This window comes from Solanum lycopersicum, chromosome 9, assembly GCF_036512215.1.
Source record: "Solanum lycopersicum chromosome 9, SLM_r2.1".
Lineage (NCBI taxonomy): Eukaryota > Viridiplantae > Streptophyta > Magnoliopsida > Solanales > Solanaceae > Solanum > Solanum lycopersicum.
The window spans coordinates 46,726,489-46,746,284 of NC_090808.1; the positions used below are offsets into that span (position 1 = coordinate 46,726,489).

Sequence of the window (19,796 nt, forward strand, 5' to 3'; positions counted from 1 at the left end):
ATTCATTTCCCTCTCTTCCTTTTTTATTTTTTCTATTTGATTGAAATCTTCAATTTTTCAACATCTCTTCTTTTTTTCCATCTTTTTTAAAAATAATTTTATTTATAAAAAAATATGAAATTTAGTCTAATTCATCGTATTTTGAACATTTTGATATTATTTTTCTTCATGTATTGAGTATTTACATTTCTAAAAATAATTATTAAAAATTATTTATAAATTGACAAATTAAATTATATTTTTATTTTCATTATACAAATAATTACAGAAGTTTTTGTACTATCTTCATGTAACTCAAAATTAAAAAATTTCACAAACATTTAAATATATAAATACTCTTCCGTCAATTTATAAAATATTTTTTTATTCTTGAAATCAAACAATGTAAATTTTTATTGATATTTTAAAGTATATTTTATTTTTTATGTTAATATAAGAACTACAACTTATAATGTTTGTTTATAAGTAATCCTTCCCACATAAGTTGCAATTCAACAAAAAATACTCTAAGTTGCAATTTTTATCATGTTAGCATATGAAAAAAAATACATTTTATAGCTTGAATTTTGAGAAAAATAGTTGAATGAAATGATGGAGTGAGTAAAAAAAAATTAGATTATATAATTTAAATAACTATTTATGTTTATTTTAAAACTAAAAGAATTACTTTTTAATGAGGTAACATATCTTAGTTTAACTTTTTTTAAGTACGTAATTATTTCACTTTAAATTTAAATTAGTATTAATATATTTATTTTGATTTGACTTTTGGCATATGAATATTATGAGCTATAAAAAGGCAATGAAATAAATATTTATTTAATAGGTAATGAAATGCTAATTTTAATATGTATAAATTTAAGGAATCTCATAGTGTAATTCAATAATTACATTCTGTCCCGACAAGTTTACTAATTACAAAAAATCTCTTAAATTTATTGAGCCGTGATACTTTAGACTGTAGTGATACATGGTAATTTAAAACTGTTAAGAAAAAATAGGGGAGAAAAACGGTAAAGTTAATGTTGTTACTAAAACAGCTTAATTTGTGGTAACAGATCATTAATCAGCATTAAATCAGCACTTAATTGGATATTAATTTCAAAATTTGAAAATCAAAGATTATATCATCTATTTTGAAAACAAATTTTTTAAATAGTCTGTTAAAATTGGAACTACAGAAATTTTATTGTTGTTACAGTGGGTTTTTCAAAATGAATACTTCGATTTTGATGAGACATTCCGGAATTTGGGTGAACGAATTGCAGTATGAAAGTTACAAAATCGATGGAATCGTTGTTGGAGATTCAATTTCGTTTTCTAATCTCAAAGCAGCAATTGCAGCCGAGTTGGATATTGATGTATCAAGGAAAGAAATCGAAATTCGATACATTGTAGAAGGTAACTCCTGTCTGATGAAACTTAAGAACGATATGAGTGTTAAACTATATTTTGAACTGAAAAACGAGCCTGGATTTTCAGTGTATCCATTATATATTGACACAATTGAAAAGAATAGTGGTACTGTACATAAATTTGATGAAAGAAGTAGAGAAATAACGTGTGTAGAAGGCACAACAAATGATACACAGGCTTTGGCAATGGTTGAAACTAGCTTATTTGAGTCACATGAAAATGCAGAAGTTGGAGTTGCAAATGTTGTAATCAATTCAGATATTATTGATGTGAAAACAGGTCAGATATATAAGGATAAAGCAACACTTGTAGATGTGATGACGAAATATAAGATAAAGAACAACTTCAATTGCAAAGTAAAGAGGTCTGATCAACAAAGGTATGACAGTGTTTTGATATTTTAATGTATCAGGTGTTGTTTTATAATTTAATTAGTACATGAAACATTACTATTTTATATGAAAACCTGCATGTTTCATATGTTCTTTTATATTTTAATGTATCATCATTTCAGAAATTTGTTTTTGATACATTGAAATAACTATTTTTGATACTTGAATATACTAATACTGATATAGTAAGCACTGTATCAGTTTAAACAGTCATATCACAACTAGAGGATACTTTTCATTAAATTTTGATACTTTTCTTAAAAATTGGTTGATACTTTTTGTGTAATTCATTGTTTGATTACTTTAAACATTATTGTTGAATATATTATATGATGCATTTGATATGTGTATTAATATGCTTAAAAATGTATGCAGCTATGTGTTTGTATGCTTTTCAGACAAATGTGGTTGGACTATGAAGGCGTCGTGCAGGAAAAAATCTGATATATTCATTGTTAGAAATTTCAATAGTGAACATACGTGTCCGATGAGGGAAAGGGTATTAACAAAAGTTCAAGCAACAGTCGGATTTGTAAGTGGAGTGACAGCTCCAAAATTGGTCAATTATAAACGAATTTATACACCAAGAGATATAATTGATGATATTAGAGAATATTATGGGGTTGAAATATCTTACCAGCAAGCATGGCGTGCTAAAGAACGTGCACTCTCCATGATTAGGAGAAAACCATCTGCAGGATATAGACGGATGCCGCGATACATACACATGTTAAAAACTGTGTATCCAGATTCTTATATAAGAATGCATAAGACTGAAGAGGATGAATTTATGTATATGTTCATCGCCTTAAGACCATTCATTAGGGGATTTAAATACTGCAGACCAGTAGTTGTTGTGGATGGTGCACATCTGAGTGGAGCTTACAAAGGGACATTTGTATCAGCAAGCAAACTTGATGGTGCAGGTATTTTTTATTTATAGTAATGATGTCTTTTTATATATTACGTATCAAATAATATAATGTGTGTGTAATCAGGTTGCATATTTTCATTGGCATATGGTGTTGTTGACACCGAAAATAATTGTTCGTGGACATGGTTTTTCGAACAGTTCAAACATGCATTTGGCGATAGAAAAGATATGTGTGTTGTTTCAAATAGAAATGAGAGTATCATGAAGAGTGTTAGGATTGTGTTCCCCGATGTACCTCATTATGCATGCATCTGGCATCTTTGGAAGAATGTATGTGAAAACTTCAAAAGGAGCAAAAAGGCCATAAGTGATCTATTCTACTCTATGGCCAAGGCATATAGAAAAGAAGATTTTGATAAGTTGATGGCTAAGGTTGATAGGATTGATCACAGGGTTAAGGAGTACCTTGAATATGCAGGTTACGAGAAGTGGTCAAGAGTTCATGCAACAGTAAACAGAGGTAGAATGATGACTTCCAACATTGCAGAATGTATCAATGGTTGTCTTGTTGAAGCACACCAATTAACAATATTAGAATTCTTGGAAGAGGTTAGAATTCTTTTTGGATCTTGGCATTGCAAAAACAGAGAAGTAGCCTCATACACAAAGGACACATTGTGTAAAAAATTTGAGGAATTGTTGATTATAAACGCGGCTAAAAGTTCAAAAATGGAGGTATGTATCATTATACAATACTTTATATTATATGTATCTAATCCAGTGTATCATTATGCTTTTTTTAACATGATTTTTTTTTTAAAAGTTATATATTTAAAATTTTTAATGTACACAGGTTGTTCCATCATGTGAGTTTATTTTCTCAGTTTATGAAAATGGAAGAAGATATATTGTTTGTCTTGAGCGGAAAGTATGTTGTTGTGGTAGATTTCAACTAGATGAGATACCTTGTTCACATGCACTCGCTATATTGAAAAAAAAGAATGTCATCGATATGAATCCGTATTGCTCTGATTATTACAAGCCTGATGCGTTGGCAAAAACATATGAAATTCCAATAGTACCAATGCCAGATAAGGAAGATTGGTCAGATCCTAAATACGTGGTAGCTGAAACTGTGTATCCACCTAGATACAGAAGATCATCTGGACGACCAAGAAAAAGAAGAACAAAGAATGCAGATGAAAAGATTTCGGTGAACACAAACTGTTGTGGACAATGTGGACAAGAAGGGCACAACAGAAGAACTTGTACTTTCTACCCAAAAGAGAAGTGAATTAGTCGTAATGTTTCTATGATATCAAGAATAATTTATAAGTAAACAGTTTAATGAATTTCAGTTTTCATTACAACTGCAAATTGAACACTTTGTGTTTAGATAAATAAACTTACAAACATGTGGTAATTAAATTTGAAGTCGTGCCTTTGATTATAAATACTTTGTTATTATTGGTGTTGATAAATATACTTGTGTCAATATTTGTTTTATATTTTATAAATCTTATGTTACAGTAAGATATATAAATTTAAGAATTATTAGGTAACATAATGTACATGATACATATGGTTTAGCTAGTGTATCATGTACTTTTATTGTGTGTTTTTGGTACAAATTGTTTATCTAATGTATCATGTACTTTTAGTGTGTATCATTGGTTTGCACAATGATGCATCTCCATTAGATAAAAAATATAAAAATATTATTGAGGTTATTGTGTACTTTACAATGACTATAAATCATGTATCATGTGAATTTATATAATTTAACTTGTGTAATGCTTTTTTTGTTATGCTTTTCTTGAAATATACAGTATATAACTTTACTTTTAAAAAATAATACCAATTCATATGAATATGCTATTCAATTTACCTATATATCATGTAAAATTTAAGGATTATAGGGTAACATATTGTACATTATACATACGGTTTAGCCAATGTATCAGTTATTTTTAGTGTGTGTTTGGTATATATGTATCATTTGGTTTTGCCCAGTGTACATCTCCATTAAATAAAAAATTTAAAAATCTAAATGTCTATGTTTAATTATAAATACTTTGACTATACTTTATTAAATGATTTAAACCTGTGTGGGGCTATAATATGTCTGATATTTATATTTTCAATATAAACATATTTGTTACGTAATGTTAAAAAAAATATTCATGGAAATTGACAAAACCAAAAAAATAACATTAAAAAGGATAAAAATAGTTGTTCAATGACATATAAAAATAATAAATATAACATTAAAACATCGTTTTATCATGAAATGCTACACTATGTGAACTAAATCTTCTTCTGGTGGTGGTGTGACTACGCCCCTGGATTTTTGTGGATCATCATTGTCGCTAACATATTCGCACTTAGCCTTCTCACTTTCATAACTCCACAGCAATGCTCCATATCTTTGACGCAGGTAATAAGGACTAAAATCAGCATATGATATATTGATTTGGTCACTGATATACTCGGCAAATGCAGTAACATATAACCCACAGTCTCTACAAAAAAATACAGAATAAATTAAAAACTTAATGATACATTAAAAAGGGCAAATGAAAAATTCTTGATACTTACAGGCTATCGCATTCCTGTGTAGGGATGTCTTGTGCAAATTCAATCATGAAAGGAACTTGAGGCTCCAGAAGTGAACCAGTATTGTTGTCTTTATATGCATGACAATCAGCAAATTTTGTGCGTTCATATTCTTCAAAAAATCCACTGTCAAGTAGGTATGAAGGAAGCATTTTAGACAACATCTTGATCTCATGAGGAATTGTTTTTTTCCTTGTGCTAATTGATGAGTCAAAAACCCTTATCAACTTGTTTTTCAACTCAACAACAGCCAACACCCAATGGAATTCTTGATCACAGTTAATTGGGATGTATACCTCATCTACAAGATGCCATGGTAAAGCAATTGGTATTCGAAACTCTTTGATGATGTTAATTATTGACCTCTCATGTACAGATACAACTGAAGCGCGATCAATATGTTCTTGTGTAGTAAGACTATCATCATCATTGTCCATGTAATATCTATCATAACAGTTTTTTACATGTGACATGAACAAACAGTAGGTTGTTGTGTATTTGTATTGATCCATGCTGCAAAGTTTTAATTTTTTACGAAGGTAGTAAAAAATCACATCGATGTGCTATAAACAAAATGAAAACATAGTAAGAAATGATATACATCTAAACAATATAAAAAATGAAATATAATTATGTGAATATAGTATGATACTTTTTCAAATTAAATAGTATGATACTTATACATAATGTATCATTACTAATTAGATAGTATCATACTTCTACAGAATGTATCATGATGTTATAATATAGTTATGACTGATACATATTTCATAAATAGTTTAATATTATTACCTCATCAGACCAACATTTGTTTGGCTGTGACATGGCATAAAACAAATTCTTGTGCATTGAAAAAGCAACCACAAATTTCATCATCGTAAATCCAAAAGAAGAAGATTTTGATCTGTATTTATCGTCCGATGGGTTCCTGCATATATGATACATAAGTTTTCAATGTATGTACATGATATATAACACTCACTTAATTACAATTTTTATATAACAACGTATCATGAATTAGTTGTATAAAAAATGATTACGCCTAACACTTGCAAAAAAAAATGTATAAAACTTACTTATTGTTATGATTTTTTAGAAGCCCCCTTAACAACCAATTCGTGTACTCCTCAATAAGTTTCGGTGAAACTTTATCTGTAATGCCACATCCTTCGAACGGGAAATGGAGTCGAGCCATATCCTTCAATTTCTCTTTTCCCTTCTCGCTTGACCCAATAGAAGTACAATATGGAGATTGAATCCTTCTCGGAGGCATTCTATTTCTATGCGCAGAAGTGACTGCATCAGTTTTAACAGCAATCTCCGTTATTGGAATATCAGTGGGTAATTGACTGTCGGTCAACAAGTACTGGCTACTAGTTATATTCTGCGGATCGTAAGAATATAATGGTCAAGCATTAGTAGGATCTTTACCCAAATCGTTGATAAGCGCATCTATTGCTGCTTGAGTTGATGGCGATATTGTTGTTGAAGTTGAAGAATCCTGTATAATATGATGTAATGCTTTTTAAAATAAATTTGTGTGTAATGAAATTGTGTGTCATACATCAAAATTGAAAAATGTACTGATGCATCCGTTGTTATTTCTTCGGGCAACACATGAGGGATGTTGTGCTGAACATTGTCATCAACGTCTTGGTCCATGATATGTTCATTTAAATCTTGGTACGACTGATGTGTGTCACCATCCTGAATATGCAGTTTTGAAATAAAAATTGTTAATATAATTTGTGCTGATACGTAGCATTGATTATAATCACATGATACATAGTATTGAGTAAATATGCATGATACATGACAGAATATAAAATGAGAAAAGAAAGTGATCATGATACAAAGCATTGACTATATGTGCATGATACACAACATACCCAATGTATCATAAACATTACCTTTGGATTATCACTGAATATTTGTTCACCCTCATTTACGGAAACACCAACACTATCCACATCGACATCCCCTGCATCGTCTACGATATGATGCTCACCATTTTTACCAGAAAAACCACCACCATCCTCAGCTACACCACCCATATCATCGAGATCAATTGGTATTTGCTGAGATGTTTGTTTGTCAGACTGAAATGTGCTTGTATTAGCCTGAAAATTGGTGTTCTCTTTGCCTATAGATTGCATCAGCTGGGAGTGATTTGCTTTTATCAAAATAATCAGTTCCTCAAATTTCTTGTCAACCTAAAAATTGTAGATACATTTAGGATAAAAAAAAGTTTGTTTAAAAATAACAAAATAATTTACTTACGTAAGTTTTCAAATGTCCTTTCAACTCTTCAATATGAGGAATTATATTGTTGACATTCTGTGAATTTGCATATCCATGAACATCAGCAGCCGGGTTCGGAGAAACGTTTGAAACAGAACCATGTACATCAGCAGCCGATTTCGATGATACTTGTGGAACAGAACCATGTACATCATTAGCATTCGAATGTTGAGGCAGACTTGACATGGAAACATGTACATCATCATCCGGTGTCGGAGACACATTTGATTGATCAGGCTGGTTCTGTTCTGACACCTTCTTTTTTTGAATAATCAATTATTTTCTTCTTTTTGGTGGTGGTGGATGTATCAGACACTCTAGAATATGTCCTCAATAACTGTTCGGGCGGTTTTGTGGAGAAATTATCTAAATCATCTTCCTCGTTTGGTTGTACTAATGGTATTGATGTAGAATAAGCATGTTCAACTTGAGCAAGATCAAAAGCTTCAATTTCCTCTGCTGTTGGGACAATGTTTGAACATGCATTCTGAATGTATCACAAACACATAAGATAATTTAACTGTTAGATACAGTAATATTTCATAATGTATCACAAAGACATAAATAACGATATTCCATATACAAAAATAAAATTTTACCTCTTGGAAAATGGTAGACATAAGCATTTAAAACTTTGCCTTTTTAGACACAACTCTCCAATTGCATATTCTTGGGATGACATTGTGTTCTCTCACAGCTATTTCAGAATTTAAATTGGATGCACATTCGTATATCCAAAAATTTAGTGCATATGGCATCACAACTTTTTACTAACGTCAAAACCCTGTGTAAGTGAACCAATTAGTTTGGAAAATGATAGCTAACCCCAAGGAAAATGTTGATATCTACCATCTTCAACCATTAGAAAGTCGACAATAGATATAGTTGTATTATCAAGAGTCGCTAATACAAATGTATGAATAAAGAACAGTATAGACATTTGGAGTGCATCCTGATTGTTCTCCCAATTACCCATCTTAAACCGTTGAACTAGTTGATGTTTTGTAACACTAGTGACTGCACCAGGGAAATACTTTTGAAAAAGCATACAATTAGTTTGTTCTGGGTATTTGAAATCATTGGTATTTCCTCTGACCTTACGTCCTGTTAATAATGCAAATTCATCTATACCAAATTTCAGGACACACTCGTTGGAATGTCTAATATGCAACACATTAGGGTTGCTTTGTTCCAATTCTAAAAGCAATAAGCACTTAGTTATTTAGCCCTGAAAATTACATTTAGAAATGTCTAAAAAGGGTCCAAAAATTGTATCCTTAAACATTTGGATAACATTCTCCCCTATGTATTTTTCAAAGTCCTTTAGGAAATTGTTGTTAAAATTGACAGCAAACCTTATGGGATGTGTTGGTATCTTTTTAATCTTGTACTTTAGTGGCTGCAATTTGAAAATAAAACAGCAAATTAAAACGATATAGAAATATAAATACTAAATAAACAACTAATAACTTACTGATATATGGTTTCAGTTTTCAGAATTTCATACTACATGAAAAACATGTGATACATGTCTACAACATGTATCAGTGAATTAAATAGAACATTATAACATGTGATACATGTCTAATACATGTATCATAAACATCGACTAAACAACATACAGACTGATTCTATATGTATCATCAAGTACAGCTGATGAAGCATTTATTAAACTTAATGAATGATACATTATAACAAATTTCAAAACATGTATCAGTACATCAACTAAACAACTAATACCTTACTGATACATGATATCATTTTTCAGGGATTCATACTACATACAAAACATGTGATACATATCTACTACATGTATCAGTGCATTGACTAAACACTATACACACAGATTTTATATGTATCATTAAGCACAGTTGATGACGCATTTAATAATCTTATTGAATGATACATTATAATAATTTTCAAAAACTTCATGATACATATAAAATATTATGATACACAACAAATTCATGTATCAATTCACCATCTAAAGCACTATACACACTTATTCAAATGTATCAGCAAGCACACTTGATTCCTTAAAATTTTTACTAACTTAAACAACATTTTTAAGTACCAAAATACTAACCCGAGACAATGTAGGCCTAACAACAATGTTTGCTGCTTCTTTTTTTCTTTTTTGTTGTATTTTGACAACCTTTTGATTTTGATATTTCGCTAGAGTCTTTGTTTGAATCCTTCTGAAGATTAATAGGATCATGCAAAGACTTTTTACTATTTTCTTTTCAATTTTCATCGTCAGAATCATATATCCTTCTATTAATTAACGGATCCATTACTATGATGTAATAGAACAATTAACAAAAATAAAAAAGAGAAGAATATATGAATTGATGATGGGTTAATAATAAAAAGATGTTGGTTTCAAACAATTACAGATTAGGAAGAAATAGACGATGATGAATTAAGAATAAAAAGAAGAAAAGAAAAAAATGTAATGGGTTAAGATAAATGAAGCTGATTAAGGAAAAAAAAGAATTGAAACTTGATGGAGTAAGAAGAAGACGGTAGGAGTTAATGGAAGTTGTCCTGCTTCCTGATATTTTTACTTTTTTAAACTTCAAATTTTTCGAATTTTGAATTCAAAATTTCAAAATTTGGTCTATTATTTAAAATTAATTAAATTTAATTCAAAATCAAAAAGCTGATTAAAAGGTTTTGAGTGTTTAAATGGATATAATTTAAAATTCAAAAACTGATTTAAGAGGTTGAGTGTTTTAATGGAGAAAAAATAGACATTAAAATGAGTAAATGTGTATTATAAGAGAGAGAATGTAATTTATCTAAAAATTTACACTAAAATAAAAAAAAAGAATTATGTAATATTTAAAAAAGTAGAGAAAATTGAAGAATATAAAAATTATAGTTGTATATTTAAGTTATTTTTTCTTTTAATATAGTACTCTACGTTTCTTTGATCTTTTTATTGTATTAATTTAAATTTATATAATGAAATATATTAAGATTAAAAAATAATAACATCAAGTAGTACTTCATATCAAAGAGAGGGGGTAAATAAAAGGTGGGGTAAAGGAGTGAGGAAAAAAAAAGAGAGATTGAAAAGACATAAAACTTAAAAATATACTTTTTTTCCATTAAAATATTTTCTTATATAACTATTACATGGCATTAACTCATATACACCATAAAATTTTTCACCGGGTGATACTGAAGAAAAGATAGCCGTTACAGATAGTGGGGTGAGATTTTCCTTTTTTCATATAGAAAGCAGCAAATAATTGCATGTGCCAGCAACACTTTTCAGTGAAAACATCATATAACCGTTGTCTAACTCTTAAAAAAATATGCCAAAAGATAACATATTTTTACCTTTACATGTTTTATATATAAAAATAACAATACTTTTTCATGTATTACTCTCTTGACATTATTTTATCATTCCCAAGAAATAAGAGTATACCCCAATTAATTATTATCATAAAAATATTCATATTAGTTGCTTTTCCAAGGGAAGTACCAAATCGGAAGTGGACAAATAAAAATTAGCAAAAAATGGAGTATTGTGTAAATTAATGAAATGCTAAAGTACAAATTTTATGACAAGTGGATTTGCGGCCCATTGAAAATAATAACAGCATTTATGTATTGAATCCCCTTCAGTGTACATAATTATTGTTTATTATTCTCTTCGTTCAATAATTATTATAATTTTATATTAAAAATATTTATTTAATAATATTTGTTTAATTTAAAAAGTGAAGAAATAATTTTGATCTATTTTATTCTTGTTGAATAGTAGTATTCTTTTTGTTCTTTATTCTATATTTTATCTATAAATAGTTAGACCATAATATTTGTTTTTTTAAAACTTATGTATGAATCATCATGTTTTGCCTATTATATCGTTGACATGATAGTTAATTAATCTTATCATTTATTAATAAAGTTGATTTAAGAAAATATTAAATAAAAATAATGTAGAATAAAATGGAATAGAGAAAATACTATTTAGTATTATCTTACACATTTTTCAAAATATTAAATTTAATAAAGTTAAAAGATACTTTCTATATCCCCTTTTATTTGTTATGTTGCTTTTTGAAAGTCAATTTGATTAACTTTAAAAGTTAAATAGATAACATTAATTTGACATTTTAAATAAAAAATTTAGATATTCAAAAATTATATGAAAAGTGGTATAATTGCAATATTTTGCATTAATATTATAAAAAATATATCTTAAAATATTAGTCAAAATTCTTAAATTTTGACTCAATAAATAGATATCGGTACAAACAATACCCGACGATGTGAGTAATATAATATTCTCTCCGTTTAAAAAAGAACGACTCTTTTCTTTTTTTGGCAACACTTTTAATTTTAATTATTCACGTGGCATATTTAAGACCACAAAATAAAATAACATTTTGATATCGCATAATTTTAATTTAGAATCACAAAATTAAAAGTTTCTTAAACTTCGTTTCAGATCAAATAAAATTATCTTTTTTTAAACGAAGAGAGTACTATTAAAATGGACAACTAGCGTTAGAAAAAGGAAACTTATTAAAATGTAACATTCTTCTAATTAAATATGTTAGGTTCTTTTCTTCTATAACGGAAGAACACAAATCTAATGGAAAAATAATTTAGAAAAATAAATAACAATCTTGAGTTCCACAATTAGACAATTTTGTGTAACTCTATTCTACCGTATATAGAAAAGAATGCAATTAATGTACGCATCTGCCACCGTAGCTTCCATTTGACCCATTTTTAAAGTGTGACGCTTGGAAACTTGCAAGATCCGTAACCTGCAAAAATACAAGAACCCATATTATTATTAAATATAATAACAGCCATAAATTATTAAATGACTATATATCAATCTATAAATAACAATTCAAGCCTCGAGTTAGATATTTGAAAATTCATTAAATAACTTACTTGGATCTTTTTTCGTAGGAATGGTAAGCCCATTGAAATAACAAGTTCCACCAGAAGACTTAAATTGAGACCAATAGGAACTGAATGCATAATTAGCATGCGACACCAAAGAATTCGGATTGTAACATTTGCCTCCGGGTTGGATCTCATCACAAGTCCGATTACCCTGCCCACAAGCATACGACATTGCTCCACCCAACTCCGATGCATTTGCACTTCTACTAACAACACACCAAATTTTCCCTGTGTACGGTTCATTGTTCCTTGCTCTCGGCAACGCTTTATATTCAGATTCAGGCGTCTTACCAGACAAGTCTATCCCGTATATGTTTGTTCCATTAGGATACAATAACCCGAAATGCCTCTCTGTACCTGGACCCGGTTTTTGATTCTCATTATACAATGCAAATAATAATGTCGGCACAACAACTCCAGGTTTAGCTGGGGTTCCAATAGGTGGCTTAACTGTAAACTTCTTTATCACATTACGATTGTACGTTGCTGCATTGTAGATGTTCGCTCCAATTTGATCCACCCCACCGGCATTAGGCCAACCCGTTTCTGCAATAAATAACCGAACATCCGGGTACCCGACTCTTTTCATAGCGTAATACACTGCATCAATCATCTGATCCAGTAAATTTGTATAAACCAAACCCGTACCCGGATCCGAAACAGTAATGTTCTTGGAATTTAACAAGGCGTAATCAAGATTAATCACTGTAGGTTGAGAAGCCCAAGCAAAATAAGGATAAACATCAATGAAAAAAAAAGATTTAGTTCGATTCAGAAAATGCAACAATGGTTTCATAACTTTTTCGGAAATGTCCGATCTAAATGTACCATTTGAAGGTGGAAAAGACGATTCAAGCATATCGATAGCTAATGGAGTACCGACTTTAATTTTTCCTAAACCAAATTTCTTGACGGAGAATCTAATTTTGCGAATAGTAGGCACAAGGTTGAACCAAGTGGTATTGGGTGGGCTACTAAGGATTTCATTTCCAACAAGGAGGTAACGGATCATTGTGTGTGGATAAAAAGGTACAATATTATTTTTTACCCATTGGTCAGCTAAGGTTTGATTAGTAGAGATATTGTTGATGAGTTCATTTGGTACCATGACTGAAACTTGAAGGTTGGTGCCTTTAAGAGCATCAAGGATTTGTGGATTTGTATCATAGATCTTGACTCTTTTGGCTTTGAGACCTTTGATTAAGTCAACTGAATTTTTTGGAATTGGGAGATTGTTTCCAAGTTGTCCGTAGCATATTCCTAGTTGAGATGAGATTTCTGCACCTGAAATTTACAACAAGTACGACAGATTCAGCTTTGTAGAGAATAATTAACTAAAAGAAATAAGTGGTTAAATTCAACTTACTGGAAAATGAAGAAGAAGCAAGAGTAAATAGCAGAAGCAGAGTAGATAAACAACCCATCTTTGATCTTTGTAAAGGAGTGAGGATGTCTTTAGGTACAAAATGTGTTCATATATAGGGGTAAGTGCAGGACTGAAACGGAGAAGTAAAATCCAAGTGAACTACCGACATGGGTTGTAGTGACAAAGGGCAGTGTTTTGTGTTAAATGGTCGGGTTGAGTTGAAATGAAATAAGTTGAATAAAAAATTAGGTTGGATTTAGATTCGTCAAAATTTACTTTGGCTCAAATGAATTAAAAATTGGTTAGGCTTTGATCCGTTCAATTTGATTCGATTAATCTCAATAATTTTAATAAAGTTATATTTAACTTTTATAATCAAAATATGAATTTCAGTTTAAAATTGTTTTTTTTTTAAAAAAAGTGATAAATTGATTAAATTCTAAAATACATTAAATAGATAATTATTCATACATTTAATATAAGAAGATAACTTAGTAAATAATTTTAAAACAGGATTAAATTGAAGATTGAATTGTACTTAATTAAAAAAATTTCTAATATGCGTTAGGCTTAAATTGATTGAGATTGAACCCAATTCAAATTATCTTGAACATAACCCTTAAGATTTTGGACAGGTTACCTCTGTTTGGATTCATTTTTAACACTCCTAGTTTCATTTTAACTAGAAGTTTTGGATTCAAGTCTTGGACATGAAATTTTTTTTATTGAAAGTGTCACTTTCAAGAGGGTCGTGCATTCTGCAATTTAAATTTAATTGAATCTCTAATGTGAACTTCAAACACCGAATAAAAAAATGAGAAACTTAAATTTTCTTTTTCGAGTTGCTATAAATTAATCTCTCTTCATTTATTTCTATTATTTTTTAATTAAATATGTAAATAAAAATAAATAAATAAATAGAAACAAGTATGCTTTCTTCGGAGGTGGGTGACCACTTCGTATTTACCTTTAGATAATGAAGAAAAGATGAAAAGGGAGATTCTATAAAAGGAGGAGAATCAATTCCTTTGTAAGATGCTATGAGAGAAATACAAAAGTAGGAGTTTGGTTGTATTGTATTTACAAAATTTAATATATTTTTTAATAATAGTACTACTATTTAATATTTCATTCGGAAGGTTTTTGAACCTAACATGTTATATACATGTCCAATATTATAGGATAACTATAACAAATTTATATAGCATTACTCTCAATAAATCAAATCAGAAAGTGAATAAAATATAGTCTCAACATAATTAATTTGAGTATTGTTATAACTTTATTTAGTACTTCCTTTATTTTATAGCAGTATGTTTTTTATTTTATATCAATTAAATTTTTGAGGATTTTTTATTGTTCAAAACAAATGAATATTCAAATTTCTTAATGGATTTTTGCAAATTTTTTCATATTTGTTCTTTTTTTTGTTGAAGTTCAATTTTTTTTCTAGCAAATGAATCACACTATTGACAAAATTATATTTATCATTTCAAAAAAAAAAAAAATGAAAAATATAATTTATAGTAGCCCTTGAATATTTTACTTAATATATGTGGATTCACAAATTCACTTAATATAAAATAAGGGGGAGTATTATTTTTATATATTCTATCAAATGACCCCTAAAATTGATACTTATTTTCTAAAATAAAATCGAAGATGAAAATAAATAAAGTCATGTCTAATCATTTATTTTATAAATAAAATTAAATTAAAATAAATAAATTTTAATGATTAGATATTAACTTGTCAAATCTTTTCTAATTGGGGAAAAAATATATATTTGTGAACTATCGTAAATAATATGCAGAAATCTTTCGTCCAAAAATTAGAGCATATATATCCTTTATACGAAAGGTTATAAACGTGTCACAATCTTATCCACTGACCGACATTTATTAAATATTCTCGACAGATAAGATTATGTCACGTGTTCCTATTTAGTCTTTCGTTAGAGTGAATGACATATATGCTCTAGTTTTTTGATATTAGGAGCATTACTATCCAAAAACATGAAGGAGGGTATTTGCATACCAATTAATTCGGGGGTGTATATGTCATTTTTCCCTTTCTAATTTGATTTTTATTTCTTATCATTTTTGACAAATCAACAAACGACAATTTTCTTTTTTCTATTATATCCTTAATTTATTACTAATATTGAGCTAATATCTTTGAAAAATATAGTGAGTAAAAATATTTAGGACCCAATCAATTAATAGGATTAAAATAATAAACTTAGAGGTCGTTTGGTAGTAGGATAGAGGTATACATGTTGGGTTTAAGCAAATGTGAATGAGAAAAAAAAAAGAGAATATGAAAAGTGAGGAAACTACTTTGGAGGGAAAATGAAAAGTCATTTGCAAAGTGCAAATGAAAAGTCATTTCTCCTATATCGGCAACAGAAATGGAAATTGTTGTCCTTATAGAAGGAAACACTTCCATTACTTCTTAAAAGAGCTAAGAAGAAGATGCCCCCTCGCGCCGCCGTCGTTGCTCGCTCGGCTCGGCTTTGGATTTGGCTTTGAATTTGGCAAATGATCTAATTGATTGATAAATTTATTTAATCAGTTTTTGTTAAATCAAATAAATCCTGTTAATATTATCTCTTATAAATTTGCGGGTGTGATTGATTGATAAATTTATTTAATCAGTTTTTGTTAAATCAAATAAATCCTATTAATATTATCTCTTATAAATTTGCGGGTAACGGTAACATTCTGAAAAGTCGTTACTTTTCCGAAAAGTCGTTACTTTCCAAAAAGTAGTTATTTTCCCTACAGACACATTTTTTCGAAAAGTTATTATTTTTTTTCAAAAGACACAACTTTCTGTATAAAATGGGTCTGAACAGATTTCACTAAACAGACATGTTCCTTGCTGAAAATGCTATAGAAGGAAGTCAATTTTTTATTTTTCAAACACTGGAAATTTTTCTTTCTCTGCATTTATTTTTCTCTCAAGTAAAATCAAAGTGTCGATCGACTGAGTCTGTGTGACTTGTTGTTGTTCTTAAGTTCGTTGAAGTTAAAGAAGTTTGAGGTACCGCTATTTCTTTAACAGGTTTAATCCGTTTTATCTTGGGAGAAATTAATCCATAACATTGGGTACAGTGAGGGGATTAAATTTCTTAAGGACACACAGTAGTTTCTGTGGACTCGGATTAATTCTTGTATTTTATATTTTTTCTGCTTCATCTTATTTCTGTTTCTGCTTATTAACCATATAAATACACGTTATTGTAAGAATAACAATCTTAAAAAATTTAACAGTTTCTATATTTGAGGTTTCTGGAGATTAAAATCTTTATGGTTTTCTACTCTGCTTGAATTTTTAAAATTCATTCGATTAACGATTAAAAGAACATAAAACTTTATCGTTAAATCAGAAACAGTTTGTGTAAAGATTTGTTCTTTACTGTTAGTATTTTAAATACTTAATTTATCTGCCATTTGTGACAGAAAAAAAAGACTAATTCAAGTCAAACAAATGCTGGAACAGTAAGTGCTGCAACAACGGTTGCACATAATCGTTCAAATGCTGCCTTAGCACCGGCTGAGAAACCTGCAAAGTTTTCTGCAGTCGACTTTAAGAGATGGCAGCAAAAGATGTTCTTCTATCTCACTACGTTGAGTCTGCAGAAGTTCATCAATGAGAATGTTCCTGTTATGCCAGATGAAACTCCGACTGATGAACGATTCTTGGTAACAGAAGCATGGACACACTCAAATTTTTTGTGTAAAAATTATATTTTGAGTGGTCTGCAAGATGATCTGTACAATGTGTACATCAATGTCAAAACCTCAAAAGAACTCTGGGATGCTTTAGAAAAGAAGTACAAAACAGAAGATGCTGGAATGAAGAAATTCATTGTGGCAAATTTTCTGGACTATAAGATGATAGACAGTAAGACTGTCGTCACCCAAGTTCAAGAATTGCAGGTCATAATCCATGATCTCCTTCCTGAAGGTATAAATTTATTTAATGCCTATGTTAGAAATATTAAGTTTTCCCTTAATACTCACATAACCTTTAATGTAGGATTGATTGTGAATGATGCTTTTCAAGTGGCTGCAATTATTGAAAAGTTACCTCCATTGTGGAAGGACTTTAAAAATTACTTGAAACACAAATGCAAGGAGATGACTGTTGAAGATCTCATAGTAAGGTTGAGAATCGAAGAGGATAATAAGGCTGCAGAAAAGAGGTCACGTGGTAATTCAGCAATATCTGGAGTAAATTTTGTTGAAGAAGATTCCACAAAATTAAAGAAAAGAAAGAAAGCATCTGGTCCAAAAAGCAATCCTCCTAAGAAGAAATTCAATGAAAACTGCTTTAATTGTGGTAAACATGGTCATAGGGCTAATGAATGTGGGGTCCTAAGAAGGACAAGAAAAAGAAAGATCAAGCAAACTTGGTTGAATCCAAAGGAGAAATGGATGATCTCTGTGCAATGCTTTCAGAATGTAACTTGGTTGGAAATCCAAGAGAATGGTGGATAGATTCTGGTGCCTCATGAGATGTTTGTGCCAACAAAGAATTATTTTCATCATATACTCCAGCACTTACAGATGAAAAATTGTTTATGGCAAACTCCGCTATTGCAAAGGTGGAAGGAACTGGCAAAGTCATATTAAAGATGACATCAGGCAAGGTGGTGACTTTGAATAGGGTCTCATATGTTTCAGAATTGAGAAAGAATTTAGTTTCAATTTCATTTCTGACCAAGAATGGATTTAAACATGTATTTGTTTCTGATAAAGTAGTAGTAAGCAAAAATGATATGTATGTAGGAAAAGGCTACCTTAGTGATGGCCTTTTCAAACTCAATGTAATTGCAGTTGATATGAATAAAGATTTTGCTTCTTCTTACTTGCTTGAGTCTAAATGTTTATGGCATGAACGTTTCGGACACGTTAATAACAAAACCTTGCGAAAACTGATTAACTTAAATATTTTGTCAAAATTTGAGTGCAATAAATTAAAATATCAAATTTGTGTTGAATCTAAGTATGCTAAGCATTCTTATAAATTTGTTGAAAGAAATTCAAATCCTTTAGAATTGATTCACACTGATATTTGTGACATGAAGTCAACACCATCACGTGGTGGGAAAAAATATTTCATAACTTTTATAGACGATTGCACTAGATATTGTTATGTCTATTTGCTAAATAGTAAGGATGAAGCAATAGATGCATTTAGGCAATATAAAACTGAAGTTGAAAATCAGTTAGATAAAAAGATCAAAATGATCAGAAGTGATAGAGGTGGAGAATATGAATCTCCATTTGCAGAAGTATGTTTAGAAAATGGAATAATCCATCAAACTACTGCTCCCTACACTCCTCAGTCTAATGGAATTGCAGAAACAAAAAACTGAACTTTAAAAGAAATGATGAATGCATTACTTATAAGTTCAGGTTTACCACAGAACTTGTGGGGGGAAGCTATCCTTACAGCAAATCAGATACTTAACAGAGTGCCTCACTCAAAGACAAATGTAATTCCATATGAGAAATGGAAAGGTAGAAAACCCAATTTGAAATATTTCAAAGTGTGGGGGTGTCTAGCCAAAGTCCAAGTTCCTATACCTAAGAGGGTAAAAATAGAACCTAAGACTGTGGATTGTGTATTCATTGGATATGCCACAAACAGTAAGGCATGTCGTTTTTTGGTTCATAAGTCCGAACATCCGGATATTCATGATAATACGGTAATGGAATCAGATAGTGTTGAATTTTTTGAACATATCTATCCGTATAAAACTAGACTTGAGTCATCTAGTGGGGGAACTAAACAACCCAGAGAAGAACCAAAAGAGAATGAACAAAATGAAGAAAGTCCAAGACGCAGTAAACGTCAAAAGACATCTACTTCATTTGGA

The 19,796-nt window shown here is 29.8% G+C and overlaps 2 protein-coding genes across 2 annotated transcripts; one reads left to right on the plus strand and one right to left on the minus strand.

The window, feature by feature from the left end:
- Positions 1-1,214: 1,214 nt before the first annotated feature.
- Positions 1,215-3,976, plus strand: LOC101247656 (uncharacterized). The gene is made up of 4 exons (XM_069289511.1): positions 1,215-1,795; positions 2,184-2,734; positions 2,807-3,417; positions 3,536-3,976. The coding sequence occupies exons 1-4, from the start codon at positions 1,215-1,217 to the stop codon at positions 3,974-3,976; spliced, it is 2,184 nt and encodes a 727-aa protein (XP_069145612.1).
- An 8,165-nt stretch (positions 3,977-12,141) lies between these two features.
- On the minus strand, positions 12,142-14,118 carry LOC101263456 (probable glucan endo-1,3-beta-glucosidase A6). The gene is made up of 3 exons (XM_004246993.5): positions 13,907-14,118; positions 12,526-13,824; positions 12,142-12,392 (listed from the first exon to the last, which is right to left on the minus strand). The coding sequence occupies exons 1-3, from the start codon at positions 13,962-13,964 to the stop codon at positions 12,355-12,357; spliced, it is 1,395 nt and encodes a 464-aa protein (XP_004247041.1). The 5' UTR covers positions 13,965-14,118; the 3' UTR covers positions 12,142-12,354.
- Between the last annotated feature and the right edge of the window lie 5,678 nt (positions 14,119-19,796).